General features: G+C 39.8%; 1 protein-coding gene across 4 annotated transcripts in view; it reads left to right on the forward strand.

Moving 5' to 3' along the window:
• Positions 1-24004, forward strand: part of TASP1 (taspase 1) — a 318253-nt gene that overhangs the window by 155257 nt on the left and 138992 nt on the right. For all 4 annotated transcript variants that reach the window (XR_011466633.1, XR_011466634.1, XM_070381969.1 and 1 more), the window contains exon 11: positions 6297-6407. Coding sequence is in view for 2 of the 4 variants with exons in the window: in XM_070381969.1 (XP_070238070.1) it covers positions 6297-6407 (111 nt within the window). In the remaining 2 variants the exon portion in view is untranslated. The remainder of the gene's footprint in view (positions 1-6296; positions 6408-24004) is intronic.

Raw genomic sequence — 24004 nt, forward strand, 5'->3', positions numbered from 1 at the left:
TTCTTTGGCGCTCAGCTTTCTTCACAGTCCAACTTTCACATCTATACATGACCACAGGAAAAACCATAGCCTTGACTAGATGGACCTTTGTTGGCAAAGTAATGTCTCTGCTTTTGAATATGCTATCTAGGTTGGTCATAACTTTCCTTTCAAGGAAATGCTAAAATTTATTATTATAATTTTTTAAAAATATAAAATGTTTGTCAACCACTATTCTGTTATCACCACTTCTTTGTTTGGCAATCCCTCTGTTTTTGCATATGCTCATTCTGCCTTATAAGTCTCTCAGTGTGTGTGATTTGTGATTTTTTTATTGTGAATTCATCTTTAGTATGGGTTGTTAGAGGCTGAGGATCCCCATGAGAGAGGAAATGTGTTATAATTCTGATGTCTTTGGGTGTGGGAGTCTCTGGAATAGAAAGCCCACCAGGAGAGAGTGAACTGGAACTAGTCTAAAAGTTGGGATTAATGGGAGAGACCTGGCCATGGAGACTGGCTCTCTGCAGGCTGTGGGGATGTCTAGGGGCCTCCTGTATCCAGGGTTTCCATCCAAATCCCCAGGTTTGGTCTGTAAAGCACTCAGTCAAGGCACAGGCATCTGGACTGGCTAGGGTGGCCATTCACTGAGTATTCAGTAGACAGTCATGGGTCCAGCACCTCTGGGCAGATCTGAAAACAATCTGTAGCAGTGCCTCTGCCTACTGCTGTGTGCTCTGGCGGTAGCACCAAGTAGGTGCTCAGAAACAATCTGTTGTGTGCATGGATGGAGAAGAAGTGGAAATCAAGTTCATATTTTGGGGACTGATAAGTACCAGACAGGAGTCTGCTGCCAACCTTTGCCCTAGACTCCTAGCCAGATGGGAAGAACATGGAGAGATAATACTAGTGGTGGTTTTGTAGATTCCTTTGGGATTTTTTCTGTGTAAACAATTATATCATCTACAAAAGAAGCAGTTTTTACCTTTCCTTTCTGATCTTTATGCTTTCTACTTCATTTTGACAGAGTGCAGTGGCTTGAAGTATTGTTGAATGAAAGTGATAAAAGCAGATATCATTGCCTTTTTCCTGATATTCAGTTCAGTTCAGTTCAGTTCAGTCACTCAGTCGTGTCCGACTCCTTGCTACCCCATGAATCACAGCACGCCAGACCTCCCTGTTCATCACCAACTCCCGGAGTTCATTCAAACTCATGACCATCAAGTTGGTGATGCCATCCAGCCATCTCATCCTCTGTCGTCCCTTTCTCCTCCTGCCCCCAATCCCTCCCAGCATCAGAGTCTTTTCCAATGAGTCAACTCTTCACATGAGGTGGCCAAAGTACTGGAGTTTCAGCTGTAGCATCATTCCTTCCAAAAAACACCCAGGATTGATCTCCTTTAGAATGGACTGGCTGGATCTCCTTGCAGTCCAAGGGACTCTCAAGAGTCTTCTCCAACACCAAAGTTCAGAAGCATCAATTCTTCGGCACTCAGCTTTCTTCACAGTCCAACTCTCACATCCATACATGACCACTGGAAAAACCATAGCCTTGACTAGACGGACCTTTGTTGGCAAAGTAATGTCTCTGCTTTTTACTATGCTATCTAGGTTGGTCATAACTTTCCTTTCAAGGAGTAAGCATCTTTTAATTTCATGGCTACAATCACCATCTGCAGTGATTTTGGAGCCCCAAAAAATAAAGGCTGACACTGTTTCCACTTCTATTTCCCATGAAGTGATGGGACCCGAATGCCATGATCTTAGTTTTCTGTATGTTGAGCTTTAAGCCAACTTTTTCACTCTCCTTTTCACTTTCATCAAGAGGCTTTTTAGTTTCTCTTCACTTTCTGCCATAAGGGTGGTGTCATCTGCATATCTGAGGTTATTGATATATCTCCCAGCAATCATGATTCCAGCTTATGCATCTACCAGCCCAGCGTTTCTCATGATGTACTCTGCATATTTCTTAAATAAGCAGGGTGACAATATACAGCCTTGACGTACTCCTTTACCTGTTTGGAACCAGTCTGTTGTTCCATATCCAGTTCTAACTGTTGCTTCTTGACCTGCATATAGGTTTCTCAAGAGGCAGGTCAGGTGGTCTGGTATTCCCATCTCTTGAAGAATTTTCCACAGTTGATTGTGATCCACACAGTCAAAGGCTTTGGCATAGTCAATAAAGCAGAAATAGATGTTTTTCTGGAACTCTCTTGCTTTTTCGATGATCCAGTGGATGTTGGCAATTTGATCTCTGGTTCCTCTGCCTTTCTAAAACCGGCTTGAACATCTGGAAGTTTACCATTCATGTATTGCTGAAGCCTGGCTTGGAGAATTTTGAGCATTACTTTACTAGTGTGTGAGATGAGTGCAATTGTGCAATAGCTTGAACATTCTTTGGCATTGCCTTTCTTTGGGATCGGAATGAAAACTGACCTTTTCCGGTCCTGTAGCCACTGCTGAGTTTTCCAAATTTGCTGGCATATTGAATGCAGCACTTTCACAACATCATCTTTTAGAATTTGAAATAGCTCAACTGGAATTCCATCGCCTCCACTAGCTTTGTTCATAGTGATGCTTTCTAAGGCCCACTTGACTTCACATTCCAGGATGTCTGGGTCTGGGGGAGTGATCACACCATCATGATTATCTTGGTCATGAAGATCTTTTTTGTATAGTTCTGTGTATTCTTGCCACCTCTTCTTAAAATCTTCTGCTTCTGTTAGGTCCATACCATTCCTGCCCTTTATTGAGCCCATCTTTGCATGAAATGTTCCCTTGGTATCTCTAATTTTCTTGAAGAGAGCTCTAGTCTTTCCCATTCTGTTGTTTTCCTCTAGTTTTTGCATTGATTGCTGAGGAAGGCTTTCTTGTCTCTCCTTGCTATTCTTTGGAAATCTGCATTCAGATGCTTATATCTTTCCTTTTCTCCTTTGCTTTTCGCTTCTCTTCTTTTCACAGCTATTTGTAAGGCCTCCCCAGACAACCATTTTGCTTTTTTGCATTTCTTTTCCATGGGCATGGTCTTGATCCCTGTCTCCTGTACAATGTCACAAACCTCCATCCATAGTTCATCAGGCACTCTATCTATCAGATCTAGTCCCTTAAATCTATTTCTCACTTCCACTGTATAATCATAAGGGATTTGATTTAGGTCATACCTGAATCGTCTAGTGGTTTTCCCTACTTTCTTCAGTTTAATTCTGAATTTGACAATAAGGAGTTCACGATCTGAGCTACAGTCAGCTCCCAGTCTTGTTTTTGCTGTCTGTATAGGGCTTCTCCATTTTTGGCTGCAAAGAATATAATGAGTTTGATTTCAGTGTTGACCATCTGGTGATGTCCATGTGTAGAGTCTTCTCTTGTGTTGGAAGAGGGTGTTTGATATGACCAGTGTGTTCTCTTGGAGAAACTCTATCAGTCTTTGCCCTGCTTCATTCCATATTCCAAGGCCAAATTTGCCTGTTACTCCAGGTGTTTCTTGACTTCCTACTTTTGCATTCCAGTCCCCTATAATGAAAAGGACATCTTTTTTGGGTGTTAGTTCTAGAAGGTCCTGTAGGTCTTCATAGAATCTGATATTAGGGAGAAACAATTCAGTGTTTCACAACTAAGTATGAAGTTAGCTGTAGATTTTGCACATGTTTTTTATTCCTGGAAATTAATAATTGAATTTAGAGGCTTGATCAGGTTGAGGTGTAATTTTTTTGGCATGGGGCAAGACTATAAAGGTGTAATTTTATCAAGGGACATGTATCTGATTATATCTTTTTGTGATATTAACAGCCATTGATGATTGTTGCTTTTATCAATTATTACATTATGGATTACAAATTGTTTTATTCTAATTTTGTTGACTTCTTCATTTATTAACCAGGACAGTGCTATGAAGAGAATTTTCCTTTATAAACATTCTGACCACCCTACTATGGAGTTCCTATAGGAGCGCCAGAGAAACGCTTGATTGTTTTCTTTCATTTATTCATTTTCAGAATAGTTAATTGGTTCCACAGCATCTTCAAAGGTGTTTTTTTAAAACATAAGCTGTGAATTCACTGTTTGTTTCATTAGTTCATTTAGTTCATTTAGTTGTCTTTCTTATTGATGCTAAATAAGTGTGTACCATTTTAAGCTCTTTAAGAATTCGTTATTTATCACTTTTCCTCTTGGTTTGTTGTTAGGTTTTCATTCTTTGTATAACCCATGTTTTCTGCTAAAATATGAGGAAATAAATACACTCTTGCTTGCATGATTAAGAACAAAAGGAAGATGTATTGAAAGACTTATTTCTAATATTAACGGATAAAGAATGGACCTATTAGCCTCTGAATCACACTTCAGCTGTATGAAAGTGAAAGTCACTCAGTTGTGTCTGACTCTTTGTGACCCCATGGACTGAATCCTGCAGGCCAGAATACTGGAGTGGGTTGCCATTCCTTTCTCCAGGGGATCTTCCCAATCCAGGGATTGAACCCAGGTCTCCCTCATTGCAGGCAGACTGTTTACCAGCTGAGCCACCAGGAAAGCCCTCAGCTGTATGCCAGCATGTCATAAGAAACCTTAGAAATTTGTGCATAAAACCACAGAAATCAGAATTTCTTTGTTTGTTGTTTTAATATAAATTTATTTATTTTAATTGAAGGTTAATTACTTTACAATATTGTATTGGTTTTGCCATACATCAACATGAATCCGCCACAGGTTTGGAACCTACAGGAGAACAAACTTTTAATGTCAAGGCTCTTATGTTAAAGGTGATATATGTCAGAAAAGAAGTGATAATTTTAAGTTTCTTGGAAAATAACCAACCATTGGAAAACCGTATATATTTCTGTATAACATGAGAGGAAAAAGTCTCTCTGCCACATACTGTATATTTTTGATGTAATGTTAACTTCATGTGGTTTAGCTGTTTGACTTGAGTCATGTGCACATAACCTTCTGAATACCCAATTAGCTTATAATATGACAATTTCCTAATAATTATTATTGTTCTAGAGTATAACATTTCACTGTTCAACATCAAATATATATACAAAGGGAATTAAATTTTATGGAGTTTTAATAAGTGTCAAAATGGTTTCTATTAGCTTTATTTTAATTTTTCCCCAATTATAAAAATAATAGTGCAAAGCTTTAACAAAATAGGGATCACCATAATCCTACCTACAAGTTATATATTAAATTGCATACCTAGATGAAGGTCTTAAGTATAGATACTCTCAAGGAGATATTGAGATCTTGAAAGAGATTTATATTTACTTTACCAAAAAATATGGGAAAGGTATTTCTGGCAGTCAGACTAAAACTCCAATACTTTGGCCTCCTGATGTGAACAGCTGACTTATTGGAAAAGACCCTGATGCTGGGAAAGATGGAAGGCAGAAGGAGAAGGGGGCGGCAGAGGATGAGATGGTTAGAAAGCATCACTAGCTCAATGGACATGAATCTGAGTAAACTCTGGGAGATAGTGAAGGACAGAGAGAGCCTGGCAGGCTGCAGTCCATGGGGTCGCCAAGGGTTGGACACAATGACTGAACAACAACAAAGATTTCTGGCAAAACATAGGTGATTTAAAAAAAAAAAAAAGCATGACAGGTTTTGAATAGTTTGTATTTTTGACGATGAGTGTGTAATGTACGTGTATACATAATATACACACATGTGTATATGCGTATGTGCATGTGTATATGGGGACACAGGGAGGAGGGAGAGGAGGAGAGGTCTACATATGGAGAGAAAACTTCTGAAATGAATGGAACTATTTTAAAAATTGCAGGTTATATTTTTACAGTAGATTTATTGCCTGATGTCTGTCAGATACACACTAGCCAAACAGAACCGTGTGTTACATCAGTTTGTATTGGTTTAAATTTCGTGAACTTAAGAGCTTTTGATTAAAATATACATACTATTACATATGAAATAGATAACCAGCAAGAACCTACTGTGTGGAAATTATACAACAGTTTTTTGTGATTATTCAGCAAAGGAAATGAAACAGAACCCTCAATAGTTCCTAGGTAGAGAATCTAAATTCCTGTCTTATGTGAATAATTCGTATGACAAAGGGGAATTATTTTTATTTTCTTCATTTCCTTTCAAGATTAGACAGTCCTGTGTTTCTTTAGTTTCTGCCAAATCTCATGACTGAAGTTACTAAATAGATTACACATAGAAATCATTTCATCCATCAATGAATTATTTTCCAACATAACTACTTCTTTAGTGGTGCATATGGGCGTCTTAGTGCTACTAAGACAAGAAGGATATTTAGTACTGCCTTTGCTCAACCGTTCTTGGTTTCTTTGGATTTCTAGGGTGTGGGGAGCATCTCGTGCGCACCATACTAGCCAGAGAATGTTCACACGCTCTCCAAGCTGAAGATGCCCACCAGGCTTTGCTGGAGACTATGCAAAACAAGTTCATCAGTAAGTATAATGTCAAAAAAATATAATTTCCTTCTAAATAGAGATTGTTTTGCTGAGCTGTAAGCTTCATGAGTCAGGTATCATGTTTGTATTGCTAGACCAAAGTCCAGGGCCTAGCATGGACTTAGACACTCAATTCACATTGGTGTGAAAATAAATTCCATCAAAATAGCTACTACTACATAAAATTTACCATCTAACCAATAGAACGCCCAAGCTGTGAAATGTTGTCCAAGATTAGAATGATATACAATAGAATAAAATTCTATTAAAACAAAATTCAAAGGACTACCTCCTTTAAATCTTTTCTGTGATGCAACTTGACTCTTTTTATAGTTGTCTAGGGTTGAGTTGAAATCCAGCCTGGCTCCATTTGCCGTTGTGAAGCTACATCTGGTTGGAAGAAGGGATGCCTTGTCTAATCTGTGGAAAGATTTTCTGTAGCCTACCAATTTCCCTATAGATATCTGTTATTTTGTTTAAAACTATTTGACTCTGGATTTTCCCATCTTTTTAACATTGAACTTACCTCTATGAAAGGCTTATGAAATTGTATAAGAAATATTAACCATACTTCTTCTATGCTTTATATAAAATGTTAAAAATAAGTTAGAGTAAGAAGCCATAACGCATAAACTAGGGAAAGACTATCACAGGGTTTAATCTGGAGGGCATCTCCAAGTAGAGAATCAAGAGGATAATACGAGGTGCAAATTATATGGTGAGGACAATACAGACAGGTGTCTAGGAAAAAAATCACCCTGAAAGGACTCACTGATGGCAGACTCCTAGAACTGGCCCAGGAAGCCAGAAAAAGAGGGGAAGACAGGACTGTGGGCACAGAGACAGAGATATGACAGTGGGGTTGGCATGGCGGGGGCTCGGCACCTACATAACTCTTAGGTAGAGCAAGTGTTCCCGACGGGCAGCAGGGCTGCATCAGCCAGGGATCAGGGCTTTCCCCCCCAGTTTTCCCACAGTGTCCAGGTGTCTAGTCACACCCCTTCCCCAACCCTACCTTTAGGGTGCTGGTGTGGGTCTGGCTAGCAAGGGTTGCCCTGATCTATCTTGTCAGAATTTAGGCTTTACCTACTCAAAACACTTTTCATCTCAAAGCGATCTCTGCTTAGAATTTATGAAAGTCCATTCAAAGGACCACATATAAGCATGCAACTGATGGGCTAGATAGGGGGTTCCAGGGATGGGGATAAAACTGAATTACTTCCTCAGATTTATATGCATGGTCGCTCAGCCCTTAGTAAGTATCATGCCCTTTTAGGGAAGATTTTAGCGTAGAGAGAGAAAGAAAAACAGATTATAGGCAAAAAAGAACTGGATTTATCTGAAGGAAGAAGAGAGTGAATAACTATAGAAAAGTTTCAATATGAAGAGATTCTGTAACAGGTGCTTTCTTCCAGTCATATGACCTGAGGTTATGAAAACGTAAATAATGGTATGAACTACATGCATACTGGTAAGAATCACCTGATAACAAATTGTGAGCTGAGGAATGTGTTAGGAACGGCCTTTGAGGTCTGCCTTATTTTTCAGAAAAAGGTTGATGGCATTCATGTTACTCCATCCTCAAATGTATCAGCATCAGACTCCTCTTTTTGTTCTTTTGCTTTAAGTTACCATCATGGAATGCTGGGTTGAAAGAAAACCAAATTCTTGGCCTTAACAATGTATATAATTTATGTAATTTGCTATTAGTTGTCCAGCTATACCAGCTGCATTCTCAGAACAATGGGAAGGAGTGCTGAGAGGTGAACAGTCAGCACTTAGGAGAAGTTCACATCCTGGAAACCCTGTGGTTATGGCACATATCCATTTCCTCCCTGTTGAGAGTGACCTGAAGCGCTTTCCTGCATCCGAAACCACGGATTCACTAGCTAGTTGTCCATCTCCAGGTCTGAGCTCCCCTCCTTTCTCTTCTGATACTTTGTTACCCTCGCCTTTTGTATAACTTTTGAAACTACTCAGAGTTAGGTTGCAGTACTCTGTTTTCCCCACTCCATCCCATGACCTCATGCATATTGAACCCCGTCTGAAAAATTCCAGACTCTCGGAAAGGAGTAAGAGACTTCAGAGCTCAGTTTATCACCTGTGCTCACTAAATCGTGAAGCAACCTATTTTACAAGAGTCCAGTGACTTGCCCAAACTCAGCCGGTTAGTCAGTGGGTGTTGGTTTTGCAAGATCATGCTGCCCCTTCCTTTTATAAGTAAAACATAATGTGTAAAACAGAATAGCAAAGACTATTCTGAGAGTTAGGACAGCTGGGTTCTGCTCTTAACTGTGTGTCTGACTCACTGGATCTAACAAGTTACTTAAGTTCTGTTTTGTTTTCTTTAGGGGAAAAAAAAAAGTTAAACAAGAGACAATTTCTAAATTCCTCCACCATGCTAAATTTTATGAGTTCTCTACTAGATTACACTTGTAAATATGAGGTGTAATCATATTTTAATATGAATTTTAATCAGTTTATTTGGAGTTGGAAATGGGATTGGAAAATAAAAAATTTCTGGGACCACTTGAGAATTTTCAAGAAGCATAGATGATATTTACAAAATGTTATAACAAAGTAAATTGATTTTACTAGAAGCCTGGATGAGAAGCAAGGGGGTCAGGTTCTTTACTATTTTATGAAATTAGTTGTTTGTTTTAAAAAAGTCTCTTTGTCCTTAGTTTCCTCATGTGTAAAAGAGGGGTCTAGCTCAATGGTCCCCAAAGTCCTTCCTAGGTCCAAAATTCTGTTCGGTTCCTGGTTTGTTCACCAGCCAACCTAAAATGTGTGTGTGAAAGTCAATTTAGTCTTTACTTGAAACTATAAATTGAAACCATTATAGGTGGGTTGAAAGTTTCTGTCTAAGGTGATTTGGTCAAAATCCTCTCTAGTGATGTTTGTGGCAAGCTTGACGCCACTTGGTTTTGTGGAAAGGCATCGTGATACTCTTCCTTTCTTGCTTCCTTTGTTTTCTCTTAAAAAAAAAAATTTCACAAATAATATATCTGGAGATTCTCATGACAGTATATACATATGAATATTTTATATGATGCTCAGGACACATTTATCTAAGCCCCTGGTAGTTCTTCAGCTACAGTTCAGATCTTCCTACCCAGGCACTGGTTCCCGTGGCCCTTTCTGCTCATGGGGCTGCCCCCATCCGTGGTGCTTTCTGTGTGACTGTTTATTCAGTTGCAGAGGCAATTGTTTATCGTGTGACCTCACTCTTCTGATGGACCTAAGAAGAGCTGTTGGTTTTTCAGTTTGTTCCGCTTTTTACTTGTTAGTGTAGAATGATGACCTCTAAGCTCTGTATATATTGCACCAGAAACTGGACATCTCCTCCATACTCTTTTCCCAGTGGTTGTTATCACATTAAAAAAATTTTTTTTCCCTAAAATCATGGATTAAAAAAATGGTTTCCAGTTGTAATTTATCTCTTTTCTGATGAGTACATTTTCAAATATTACTTGGCCTTTTGTGTGTCTATGAATTATCTGCTCACAACTTTAGACCACTCTTCTGTTGTACTGTTTGGATGATTTTCTTTCAGTTGACATTTAAACTTTTATTAATGGTAAAATTGCCTTAAATAAAATATTCTAAAATGACACAGTAATAATCATCTGTGCAGAATTTTAAAATAACCCTGTCTTTTTGAGTAGTGGTATGTTTGATATCTGTGACCTTCCACAATAATAAGGGATTTTTTAAAAAGTAATTTTACGCTATGATTAAATAATGTGTTTTTATGTATTTTTTCTAAAGTAGTCAGTAACTCATTAAAAGATTCCCCACCCCCCCTTTTTTGCAATGTGAAACCCCTGAAATTATTTTAAATGTAGGGTTCTTTGAAAATTGATTTTTGATAAATAAAACTTTACTGTGATAGAATGAATAGAGTAAAATTGAAAGACATTTTGAAGATTAAAATGTTTTTGTTTCCACTTACGTTACCTTTAATGCAAAGACCAGAGCTTTGGTTTGACTTAATATAGGAAGCATAAAAGAGAGTAACCAATTTGTGCCATTTTTCAAAAAACCACTGTTTGTATAACATACAAAACCCATAAAAAAAAGGTACTGTAAAAATAGTGCCTTAATAATACTTCATACTAACCAGTTGATTATAGACTGAATGCTTAGTTAAGTAGGGAAAAGAAATAAATAGATTTCCTTTTTAGTTGTGCTTTTTAAATTATACACACACACACACAGTCTCTTACAATGTTTGGATGTGACTTTTCCTATTCATGGTTGTTTTTGAACAAACTTGGTTTTATGAATTGTTCTTTTTTCATGCAAACTCCGGCTGAACATGTGGTATGTGAACTTCAGGGTGGCATTATAACTTCCTGCCCAGTTCTCTACAAGTAATGTCATAAGTGAAGTGAAAGTCCCTCAGCTGTGTCCAACTCTTTGCAACCCCATGGACCATACAGTCCATGAAATTCTCCAGGCCAGAATACTGGAGTGGGTAGCCTTTCCTTTCTCCAGGGGATCTTCCCAACCCAAGGATCAAACCCAGGTCTCCTGCATTGCAGGCGGATTCTTTACCAGCTGAGCCACCAGGGAAGCCCAAGGATACTGGAGTGGGTAGCCTATCCCTTCTCCAGGGGATCTTCCCGACCCAGGAATCAAACGGGGATCTCCTGCACTGCAAGTGGATTCTTTACCAACTGAGCTATCAGGGAAGCCCTAAGTAATGTCATAGTACATTTTTTAGTTGGTTTGGCTCTCTACTAAATATGATCATTGATGAAATGTTATCTGTAAGAATCAAATTTCTGTATGAATTTTTAAGCTAAATTGTTGATATCATCAAAATACAGACTAGGTGACTATTACTGAAAAATTCTATGTGGTGTATAGTATTATGATTTTTTTTTAAAGAAGGGGTTTTGCTCTGTGTTCCTTTATGTCATTCCTTGGGGGAATGTGCTTACACTCTTTCTGACGTCCTAGGTTTGCTGTCAGCCTATGATGATGCCAGAATGCCATCAATAACTGGGTTTGTAGGGAGTCCACTTCTGTGATTTTCTGCCCACTTGGGAAATTATATTTGATATATATTTTCTTTTAATGACCAGCTTCTTAGGTAAAACCCTGATAATTTGTAAGCATTAGGTTTCATAGGAGGAGCAAAAGTATATTGTCATTATACATTGGAACTTCTTATCTGAAGTCATATATGATATTTCATGAGTTTTGTTATAATTTAGAAAACCATAAAGTATATACTGGTCTCTTTACCAGTGCATCTTTGGATTCTTACAAGACTTTTCTCCATATTCTTCATGCATGTTTCTTCTTTTCAAGCCCTAAATTCTTCTTCCTCAGAGAACTTATTTTTTGAAATCTATTAAAAAAGATGTTTTTCCTTCATTGTCATAAACATTGTGATATATATAGCCTGTTGTACTCTCATGTCCAAATTGTAAAATAAAACAATAAATTAGGCATCCCTAAAGCATTCTATTCAGTTCAGTTCAGTTGCTCAGTCGTGTCCGACTCTTTGCGACCCCATGAATCGCAGCACACCAGGCCTCCCTGTCCATCACCAGTTCCTGGAGTTCACTCAAACTCACGTCCATCGAGTTGGTGATGCCATCCAGCCATCTCATCCTCTGTCGTCCCCTTTTCCTCCTGTCCCCAATCCCTCCCAGGATCAGAGTCTTTTCCAATGAGTCAACTCTTCGCATGAGGTGGCCAAAGTACTGGAGTTTCAGCTTTAGCATCATTCCTTCCAAAGAAATCCCAGGGCTGATCTCCTTCAGAATGGACTAGTTGGATCTCCTTGCAGTCCAAGGGACTCTCAAGAGTCTTCTCCAACACCACAGTTCAAAAGCATCAATTCTTCAGCGCTCAGCTTTCTTCACAGTCCAACTCTCACATCCATACATGACCACAGGAAAAACCATAGCCTTGACTAGACGGACCTTTGTTGGCAAAGTGATGTCTCTGCTTTTGAATATGCTGTCTAGGTTGGTCATAACTCTCCTTCCAAGGAGTAAGCATCTTTTAATTTCATGGCTGTAATCACCATCTGCAGTGATTTTGGAGCCCCCAAAAATAAAGTCTGACACTGTTTCCACTGTTTCCCCATCTATTTGCCATAAAGTGATGGGACCAGATGCCATGATCTTTGTTTTCTGAATGCATTATTTACCACTAATTGTTGGGCCCTAGGTTTTTATACTGCAGAATTTTGGACATATTTTTGTTTAATAAATATTCATTGAAAGCCATGAATATACTTTGCTGGCTGCTGTGAAAACTGTGAAACATTCACAGATAAATACAACAGATCAGCCTTACTGTCAAGGAACTTGCATTCTATGAGGAGAAAAAAGTCAAATGTACAGTAAATAAAATGTAAGATGCAGTTTAAATGTGAAATGTAGGTTTCATACTAAAGTAGAGGAAATATAGGGACTTCATTCCTTGCAATTTTGTCAAATGGAGATCCTAGAAATTTTGACTGCAAATAATCTAATAATGTTGGACAAAATATTAATGACAAAATCACACTTTCAAATGAATGGGTTAGAATCTTTGTTTAAGATATTCCTAGTTACATGAAGCTTCCAGAGGCTTGACAGAAGTAAATGAAAATCCTTCCTAAAGAAGTGCTCTTTCCATTCAGGTCTCAAAGAAGTGCTCAACTGTGAATTCAAAATAAGAGCTAAAATTAAAATGAAACACACATGATGGAGAGTTACAATGAGAGAAAGTATGTCAACAAAAACTTTAACCAGACCACCAAAGACTTTAGATATTAGAGCCACTAGGTAGAGAATATGAAATAAGTAAAAATTTTAGACATTGCTGTTTTTCAATAGATACAGTCATTTTTAGAAACATATTTATCAGTCTTATAAAAAGTGGAACATGTGTGTGTCCCACAACCCAGAAATTCTAGTCCTATATTCACATGCCCGGGGTGACACACACAGCAATATGTACAGGATTGTTTTTTTCTTAATAGCAGGAAATGGAAACCACTCCAATGTCCATCAACAGGAGAATGCTGTGTGGCAGTGAAAATGAACGGATCTCAGAGAACACACATCCTTATGAAAGAACCTTAAAATCATAATACTAAGTTAAAAATGCAGTTTGCCAAGGACTGCAGTCAGTGTTGCCACCATGAATATAACTTTGCAAAACCAGACACTATTAAGACATGCATGCATGGTAAAACTATGTACGAGAGCAAGAAGTTATGGAAAAATAATTCAGGATGGTGGTTTCCTTTGGGAGAGAAGACCTGGGGAGTCTAAACAGTATTAGTAATGTTGGATTTTTCTAGTTGTTTGGTAGATCAATCAACATTTGTTCTATTTCATGTGTTCTGTTAATATGCTACATGTATCTTTTTATGTTTTACGAAAAACTTCATAATTAAACCCTTAATATGTTAAGTAGGAAAAGCAGAGTTCAGAAGAAGCAGAGGAAGAGGTGTCATATCTAGTAGATCTAGGGGAATGTCATGAATGAGGTTCCTTCAGGAGGGAGATTCTTGGACTGGGTTTGTGAACAGCAACTAATCTAACTTAACAAGTGGACAGAGTATATTAGGGAGAGTGGTGTAATGATAAATGAAAAAGAACACCCCCAAATTGGACTTACTGTATTGGAGAGAGCCACATAAGGCTTTGGCAATGGAGTGCAATGGTAGGACATGGGATGGATCGGAGGAGGGAGGCCCTGTAGGTGAAACTGCTAATATGAAGGCTGTGGCAAGTAGAGAAGCAGAACTCGAGTGGACAGAAAGGAGAATCAGGAGCCAGAGACTCTCAGCGAGAGGATCCTTGAGATTCTTGATGGATGACTGAATGGGACAAATGCAGTGAAAGAACCATCGAAGTAACTAGAGTTTTGATTCTCTTGGACCTGGACTTACAAGGGCAACAAGACATGATAAGAATGTCATGCATGGAACATTGAACACATGGAGAGAATGGGGTTGATTTGGACTGTTGTATTGGCATAGAGGTGTTTGTAGACAAGACAGTCAGTTGGATATGTGGGCCTGGAGCTTGAGAGGGAAGTTGAGACTCTGGACTTGCCCTTGGAATTTATGGAATTCATGGCATCTTTCACAGAATGGATGATCCAGCTGAGGAGGCCAGATGTGCTTGTATGTCCTTTCCTCAAAGAGGTCTTTCCTAACCACCCTGCCTACAATTTTAACTTCTCTTACTGTGGTTTGTGTTTCTTCTTGACACTTACTTTATCCTGTACTTTATTATTATTGTCTCTCCTAAACATGGCACAAGCTCTGAGAGCAGAGATTTTGACTGTTATTCTACCCCACACGCCCTGCATTGTGGTATCCTCAGCAGCCAGAAGAGTGTCTAGCAAAGAGAACATCTGTGGAATGAATTAAGGAGAGGGTGAAAACCTTTAAGGTGTCTGCCTTCAGAATGGGTGGAAAGACTGACCTGTGAGGAGACAGGAAAGAGAGGGAGAAAAGATATGACGAGGAGGACACTCATCTTGAAGCCAGAGACATTGAATTTTTTGAGATAACCAAGGAGTTTCCATGTGTTTAGAGATATAAAGGAATATCAAGAAAAAGCTGGTAGGCCAAGTCAGTAGGAGGGTATGAGTCAACTTTCAAGCATGTGCAGTGGCAGGGTAAGAAGAGAACGTCTCTCAACAGCTGGGAGAGAAAGAGGATCAGAAATGATGGTCTTCCAGCCAAGGTCTTTGGTGATAAGCTGGATGGTTGAGAGTTCAGTAGATGACTGACGTCTACAACTTTGCATTTCAACTGTGCACCAGTAGCACACAAACTTACTGAAGATTGATACTTTGCCTTTCATCTTTTTTCTTCTTTAACTAGAGTGTATCTGATGGAGGATCAGCAAGCTGCAAAATCAGTCAGATTGTTCTTCCCAAGTGACCGTAGATACATATACAGAATATTTTAAAGTGTATAGTCATTTTACAAATCAGGATAAATTTAAGTGAGTGGGTGGATAGGGACAAAAGGAAAATAGAAGAAAGATAGCAAGTGACTACAAGGTTGACAGTCACTTTAGAAATGAATGTGGTTTTCTCAGGGCCTTCAGGAATGTTCTTTAGGAAGCTGACGGCAGAATTGAAAGAGGCTTAAGAAGTAATCATATATCTCACTTAAAACAAGATGCAGAAAGCTTGTGCTGTAAGGCTGAGAGGAGGGAGAGTAGGAAGAGTGATTGGTTAGATTATACTTAGTGGAATTGTTGAAAGTTGTAAAAATTTGACACATAATTTTCTTTCTTTGGCTAGAGTGGGTGGTTAAAATTCCCATTTATTGACCCAGGTAATCATCATTTGAAAATAAATAGTTCATCTGCTTATTAAATTGAAATTAGCACAATTTCCAAGAAGCCCAGAGATTGCTTCCTGTGGTGTGGCTGAAGCGCTGCTCCTGAAGGGGAGTCTTGGAGAAAGCTGGGTTGTCCTGTCCTGGGGAACTCAGTCATTTTCCTCTTCTTCCTCTCCTGTTACAAATAAGAAAAAAAGAAAAACTTGTGATTGTATTAAATTACTAACAATTGAACAGCAGCAGATTAGCAAAATTAGCTTATTGGAATGAGTGGAAGTGGGTATCTGGCAACAGAGCTGTGACTTTGCTGGGCTTTGTGCATTCACAACCCAAGCTGGTTTTGTCCCTGTGGCCTAGGTTTCCTGTTTACACAAGAGCTCTAGCCTTCTCTTAGAGCCTGGAAATCCCATGTGTTTTGGACACTTGGTGCTTTTTAAATAGCAGAGGATGATGATGTCAACAACAGCAAATGTGTTCTTACTCAAGCCTTTTGGGAAACAAAGAAAAGACCATTTAAATTTCCTACCAAATTTTGATAACTGGAAATAATTTGGTAATAGTATTTGGTTAGAAAGCAAGTAATAAGCACAGTACTGAAAAAGGAAAAGAGCAAAACAGCTCTGTAAACAGTGTCATGTTACTCTAAAAAAAAAAACCTACCAGTTTTGTTGCTGGTATATTTGTTTTCAAAGTTGGCCAGATTTAGGCACCGTGGACTTGATTATAAAGGTTGGTGCCATCACAGAATTGGGAGCTGCTGAGCATTCACAATAGGTACTTTATTTTGAATTTTTGTTAAAAGATGTTTATGAAGTATTAGGATTTAATTAAAACCACTCAAAGAATGTGTTTCATCCCATGCTGAAGAAAAAAAAAAAAAAGAAAAATAAAGATCTTTGTTTCCATACTAGAGTTTTCTTTTCCTCCAAAGGGTACTGATTAGGTGATCAAAAAAGGGTTTTGTCTGTTCCTTTCGCTGTGAGCATGTGGAGAAAAGCCACTAATATTAATAGTTACAGTAAACTTGGAGCACATAATTATAATGTTGCAAGAAGGAAAGGAAAGTTCAGTCATACGAAGCTGAAGGCTGAGTTGTACATATAACTGACTGATTAGTTTGAATAGGGCTTAAGTTACATTTGGTGGATGTGGGTAAAATAAGGAAATCCATAATTATTATAATATTTATAATAGATTTTAGAGTTGTTTTTATGGTTGTGAAGTCGCTTCTCCTCATCGTAACCTAATTTTTCTTTAAAAGCCATTAGATATTTGAGAGTAACCATGATTTTTGAGCCTGTGGAAACCACATATTTGTGAAGACCGAAGTACATGTAAACAACATTATTCTGAACCTCCTGCGAGTGTGGTGAAGCCCAGTCCATTCATTAGCATTAATTGTGGGCGGCTCACACTGACAGCTTCTCAAACAGTCCATCTGAGGCTCAATGACACTGATGACTTTCTGGTATTTATCTCACTTCTGGGTTGATTTTTCAGTTTCAGGTGAGGTTAAGCTCAGATTATGGGCTTCTCTGGTGGCTCAGCAGTAAAGAATCCACCTGTCAATGCAGGAGATTTTGATCCCCGAATCAGGAAGATCCCTGGAGAAGGAAATGGCAACCCACTCCAGTATTCTTGCCTGGAAAATCTCATGGACAGAGGGGCCTGGCAGGCTACAGTTCATGGAATTGCGAAAGAGTCGGATACAACTTAGTGACTGAACCACAACAACAAAGGCCTTGTTGGTCTCCTCATTTGCAAATGTTTTCTCCCAGTCTGTAGGTTGTCTTTTTGTTTTGTTTATGGTTTCCTTTTCTGTGAAAAAGCTGATAAATTTGAATAGGTTCCATTGGTTTACTTTTGGTTTTATTTCTACTGGCTTGGGAGACTGACCTAAGACAACATTGGTACAATTTATGTCAGAAAATGTTTTGCCTATGTTCTCTTCTAGGAGTTTCATCTCTTTACTTATGTTTTTAACCCATTTTGAGTTCATTTTTATGTATGATGTGAGGGTGTGTTCTGGCTTCATCGGTTTACATGTGTCTATCCAGCTTTCCCAACATCACTTCCTAAAGAGATTCTGTCTTTTCTCCATTGTATTGATGCATTTTTGCCTCCTTTGTCCTAGATTAATTGACCATAGGTGTAGGGATTTATTTCTGAGTTCTTTGTTCTGTCCCATTGATCCATAGGTCTGCTTTTGTGCCAGTACCACCCTGTTTTGGTTACTATAGCTTTGTAATATTGTCTGAAGGCTGGAAAGTTTATGCCTCCAGCTTTACTTTTTCTCCCTGGCAATTCTGGGTCTTTTATGGTTCCATATAAATTTTAAAGTTTAGGATTATTTGCTCTAGTTCTGTTAAAAGAGACACAATAAGAATATTGTGGTTAAGGAAGAAGATATCCTTGTTCTTAGGAGGTATCTTCTGAGTATTTAAGAAGAAGAGTTATAACGTTTGACACATTTCAATGGCTCAGATAAAAGTATTTGTGAATGTAATGCTTTTGCACTGAAGGCTAATGGTGACTCTGTAGGGTAATTGACTTTCTTTGTAGGAAAGCTTATGATAAAAAAAGTTACAAATCTTTGAGACTTAAGTTATATCTGAACTGTTTACTATTTAGCAAAACTGAGGGAACAGAACTGGTTTGTAGATCCTGAGAAATTAATTAAAATTGTAACGTAGTTCGCTAAATAATTGAAAACTTATATTTAAGGAGAAATATACAGGAAGTAAATATTTTTAAGTTTTGGATGTGCATTTATTTGACAGGAGGATTAAATTTTAATAGGAAGCATATAAACATAAATATATAACTACTTGGTTAATGCTTCACTTTTGGAATTGTGAAAAGCCCTCAGTATTTCTAGTTTTCAGCTTATGCTTCAAATCTAAAATGCATTATATTGTCACATTTTAAAATATTCTTAAGGCAGGCAGTAAAAAATATAAACTGTCGGGTCACACTGTATTCATCGCTTCTACAGACTAACTTTTGCACCCTGTCCAAGTACACACTCAGAGTGGCACGCACTGTGAGCTGGATTGTCCTGTAGTCGTTCTCAACGTCCTTTGCCCTCCCATGCCTCTACTACTTAGACTATAAAAACTATTTACATTTTGAGACTCCCTTGGTTATTGTATGGCTGAGAGGCCATACAATATGCATCAAACCGACAAGATACAAGCAAGTGTCTGCTTGAAGTTTTCTGGGTGAGCTTTTTGTCTTCTTGATAAAAAGGACTGCCATCACCTCTTTTCCTTTCTTCCCTTCCTGAATGTGAATGTAATACGTGGAGTAAGAGCAACCATTTTGTAGCCATGAGGAAATGGGAGACTCATAGAAATCATGGCCCTGACACTGTACAGCTGTTGCTGCGTATGTGAAAGCACTTTGCTCTAGACTGCCTGTTTGGTGGGAAAAGTAACCCCAGGTTGCTGAAGTCACAGCAGGTCTGGGTTTCCATCGGTCGCTGCACTTTGTGTCTTTTGTGGCGGGAAGAATCTACTCTGAGGGGAGCAGTGCGAGAGGAAGGCTACTGAAGTGAAAGGGAAGTTCAAGTCTCTAGTCTGTTTTAGGATCTTTGATGATTCATTTTCTCTCTTTAAAAGTTACTTATAGTGGCTTAACCAAGGACTTATCTTCCCTCTTTAAAAGCCACTTAGCATGACTTACCAGGAGATTAATTTTTCCTCTCCTAATAAGACATCCAGAGAACCTGTGCACCAGCCCCACATTCCTCCACATTCCTGGCCCTCTCCTCTGGCTCTGCCGCCCATATCGTGTGGCTCTTCCCATTCCCTGAGGTCACAGCAAAAGTAGTGTGCCACCTGTGAATCACTTTTTCTTTTTAGAAAGTTTTTCTTTTCAAGTTGAAGTATAGTTAATTTATAATGTTGTGTTAGTTTCAAGTGTACAGCAAAGTGATTCAGTTATACATTCTTTTTCAGATTCTTTTGCTTATAGGTTGTTATAAGATACTGAGTATAGTTCCCAGTGTATATATGTTAGCACCAAACTCCTAATTTATCTCTTCTTCTTCCCCACTCCCTTGTATCCTTTTTGGTACACACAAACTTGTTTCCCATGTCTGTGATTCTATTTCTCTTTTATGAATAAGTTCATTTGTATAATTTTTTTAAGATTTCACATGTGAGTGATGTCATATGATATTTGTCTTTTGTTGTCTGACTTACTACACTCAGTATGACAAACTCTAGGTCTGTCTGTGTTGCTGCAAGTGGCATTATTTTGTTCTTTTTTCAGGCTGAGTAGTACTCCACTGTATGCATGCACCGCATCTTTATCCATTCATCTGTCCATGGACATCTACGTTGTTTCCATGTCTTGGCTGTTTTGAATAGGGCCAGTGTGAACTTTGGAGTGCATGTATCTTTTCAGATTAGAATTTTCTCCATATAAATGTCCAGGAGTGGGACTGCAGGATCATATGATAACTGAAACCTTTTTAAAGGACTTTTCCTGAAAGGGCCTCCCACTCAATTCTTTTTGGGTCTTCTTGGTCAGAACTGTGTCCTCTGGTCACTTTTAGCTGCAGAGAGACTGAGAAATTTCTGAGCTGTCCCTTCAATAAAATTGGACTCATTTTAGTTGGAAAGAAAGAATGGATACTACGTATACATCTCCTGTCGGCCACAGGGGTTGGATTAAATGATTCTTGGTCTAGATGGTCCTTTCTAGCTCTTGTAGTTATAAAGTCTGTTTAATAAATTCTTGGAGAATTGGTGATTAAAACTTTAATGCACAGCAGCAGATCTAATAACCTAGATTGGGGTTTGGCAGACTGTGGTCCACAGGTCAAATCTTGCTAGCTACATGATTTTGTAAAGAGAATTTTATTGAAACACAGCCCCATTGATTGTTTTACATACTGTCTATGACTGCTTTTACCTTATACAGCAAAGCTGAGACTGTTTACTGTCTGGCCTTTTATAGAGAAATTTTGCCAATCCCTGGCCTAGATGATCCAGAAGAGACCTTCCATCTTGGTAGTTACAAAAACATTAATTTATTCATTCAATGACTATTTGAGCATACACCACATTTTAGACATTATACCAGACCCTGGGTGTGTGGCATATAGCAATGAATAAAACAAAATCCATACTGTCATGGAACTTCCATTTTATCAAGTCAGGCGGACAAACAAATAGTTAAAAATATAGTCTATGCTATAGTAGTATGAGCTACAGAGACAATGAAGTAGGAAAGGTGGATAGTAAGTACAGGAAAGGAACTTGTGGTTTCTAAAGAGACTTTTGAACAAAAACCCAAAGGTGAGGAACAGAGCTGAGTGGCAAATGAAGGGAAGAACATTCCAGAACGGCAGGTGAAAAGGAGGCCACAGTATGTCTGGAGAGGTTGAGAGGAGCAGGGTGATCTGAGCAGAGTGAGTGAGGGGAAGAAGGAAGAAGGGCTGGGGATGAGCTCAGAGGTAGCCTGGGCCAGCTTGTTGGGACTTATAAGCCATTGTAAGATGGGAGCCGTGGAGAGTGCTGCGAAGAGCAACAGCGCGGCTGGACTTGGGTCTAACACGTCATCTGGCCACGGTGCTGACAGTGAACTGCGGGGGCAGGAGTGGAACACGGGAGACCAGTTGGGTCTATGAGGCTGGACTGAGTAATAACAGACAGTAGTGGCTCAGACTAGAACGATGCTGGTCAAAGAGAAAGCAGAGGGTGAATGTTGGTAGCTTTCACAGGCAGAGCTAACATGATTTGCTAATCAGTTGATACAGGGTGAGGGATAAAGAGAGTCAAAGATGACTTGGGTTTTGGCCTGCGCAACTGAAGGGATGGAGTTGTTGTTTGTTGATGTGGGGGAAGCCTCCAGGAGGATGAAGTCTTGGGGGAAAGACCAAGAGTTTCAGGTGGTGCTTACGTTGCAGGAAGGGGGACCCCTTCCAGGGCCCCAAAAGGAGTTGTTGCCTAATACTTAGAAATGAATTGTCTGAGGAGACACACTTGCTAACAAAGCAAGAGACTTTAGTGGGAGAAGGTGCCTGGGCAGAGAGTGGGAGGGTGAGGGAACCCAGGAGGACTGCTGTGCCATGTAGCCCACAGTCCCAGGTTTTATGGTGATAGGATTAGTTTCCGGGTTTTCTCTGGCCGGTCACTCTGACTCAGAGTCCTTTGTGGTGGCGCACGCATTGCTCAGCCAAGATGGATTCCAGTGAGGAGGATTCTGGGAGGTCAGTAGGGCACGTGGCATCTCCTTTTGACCTTTCCTGAACTCTTCCGGTTGGTGGTGGCTTATTAGTTCCCTGTTCCTTACTAGGACCTCCTGTTGTAAAATAATTCACACAGATAGTTACTATGGTGCCTGGCCAGGGTGGGCGATTTCAGTCAGTGTGTTTCCTCTAACACTTACTGAACATGCAAGTGGAAGTGTAGATTAGGCAGTTGCATATTTGAATCTCAATTTCGGGGGTGGGGGAGGCATGGACTCAAATAAACATGAGAATCGAGGGTGTGCTGATGACATGTTAAAGTGATGGACAATACCAGATCACCAGAGGAATGAATATGAATCAAAAAGGTACTGAATGGCTCTGGAATATTCCAGAATTAAAGCCAAGAAGATGAAGAGGAGCCAGCAGGGAAATTGAGGAGGCACAGCTGATGCTCTTCCTGGAGAAAGTCTAGTAGTTTGTGAAATCTAAGAACTAAAAACTTTCAAGCAGCAAAGAGTGATCAGCAGGTTAAGTGCTGCTGGCAAGTAGTCAGTAACACGAAGGCTGAGGGATTGATCTTTGACTGTAGCCCCCTGTGAAGGTTGTGGGTAGCCTTGCAAAGAGGGTTTGGGTGCTCTGATGGGGATTAAAATCCCAATTTGAGTGGGTAAGGAAAGAGAATGAGAGCAGAGAGGTAGAAGACAGTGAGCACGAATCTTTCAAGAAATCTTTCCTTTCTTAAAAGGAAGAAGAGAATGGAGTAACAGCTGTAGAGGAAGGTGGGTTTTGTTTCATTTTGTCTATGTTTTGTTTTTCTATATAGGAGAAATTAAGAGCAAGTGATCTAGGAGAACGATCTAATAGACAAAAGAATGCTGTGTGTGTTTGGAGAGGGCTGGCTGTGGAGGGGGTGGTGAATCTCTATTGTGGCGTCCAGGGGTGGGTGAGAAGGAAGGGACCTTGTGAATAGGCAGAGCTGATGACCTTGAAGGAACAACGAGCAGTTTATCTGTGGCCACCAGGAAGAAGTCCATGTGGCCAAATCAAGGGGCTGAGCGAGCTTGCCAAGGCTCTTTCTGGTTGTTACCATGTTTCTTAGGAAATTAGGAAGCCAGGTCAGCTGCAGAGTTAGGATGGAGGACGAGATATTGGAAATTGGAGGAGAAATGAGAAAGTATAAGTCTGTGCTTGGGAAATGTATGACGATTACAGGGCAGCATGGAAGCCCCAAATTGAGGATAGTGCTCATGAATTTACAGAGAACGCTTGACATGATTATGTGATTCTTCAGCCAAATTCAGCTTATGGTGCAGGCACAGGGTAGGGTTTAATTATGGTTGGCATTTGGTATTGGACATGAGTAAGCCGAAAGAGGAGAAGGCAATGGCACCCCACTCCAGTACTCTTGCCTAGAAAATCCCATGGATGGAGGAGCTTGGAAGGTTGCAGTTCGTGGGGTCGCTGAGGGTTGGACACGACTGAGCGACTTTACTTTCACTTTTCACTTTCATGCATTGGAGAAGGAAATGGCAACCCACTGCAGTGTTCTTGACGGGAGAGTCCCAGGGACGGGGGAGCCTGGTGGGCTGCCGTCTGTGGGGTCGCACAGAGTCGGACACGACTGAAGTGACTTAGCAGCAAGCCGCAAGAGCTGGCAGATTCTGTAGGGAATTTGTGATCATGACAGACCACAGATGCTGGCCCACTTAGGAACCAAAGTGGAGATTGAGGGGCCGGGGACAGGTTGAGAGATCACTGGAGTCTGGGAACTAGAGGGTGCGTGCTGGAAAGTCAGGGGTAGTGGTTAGGGACATGCTCGCTTGGCAGTCACAAGGACTAGGGTATGATAGGGAGAGTGGGTGACTGCCATCAAGTGCAGGACAAGATTCTTGGGCGAGAACAGGTCAAGGAATTGAGAGGTCAAGGAGTTGGAGGCATACCCTCCACACCATGAAGTCACTAGGAACCATGGCAGGAGGGATGTCAGAGAAACATTGACGAGGACATCAGTCTTAGAGCAGTGATGGGGAGTGACCTCTAGGGGCCAGTAGATGAACTGCTGCATGGACG

This window comes from Bos mutus, chromosome 13, assembly GCF_027580195.1.
Source record: "Bos mutus isolate GX-2022 chromosome 13, NWIPB_WYAK_1.1, whole genome shotgun sequence".
Lineage (NCBI taxonomy): Eukaryota > Metazoa > Chordata > Mammalia > Artiodactyla > Bovidae > Bos > Bos mutus.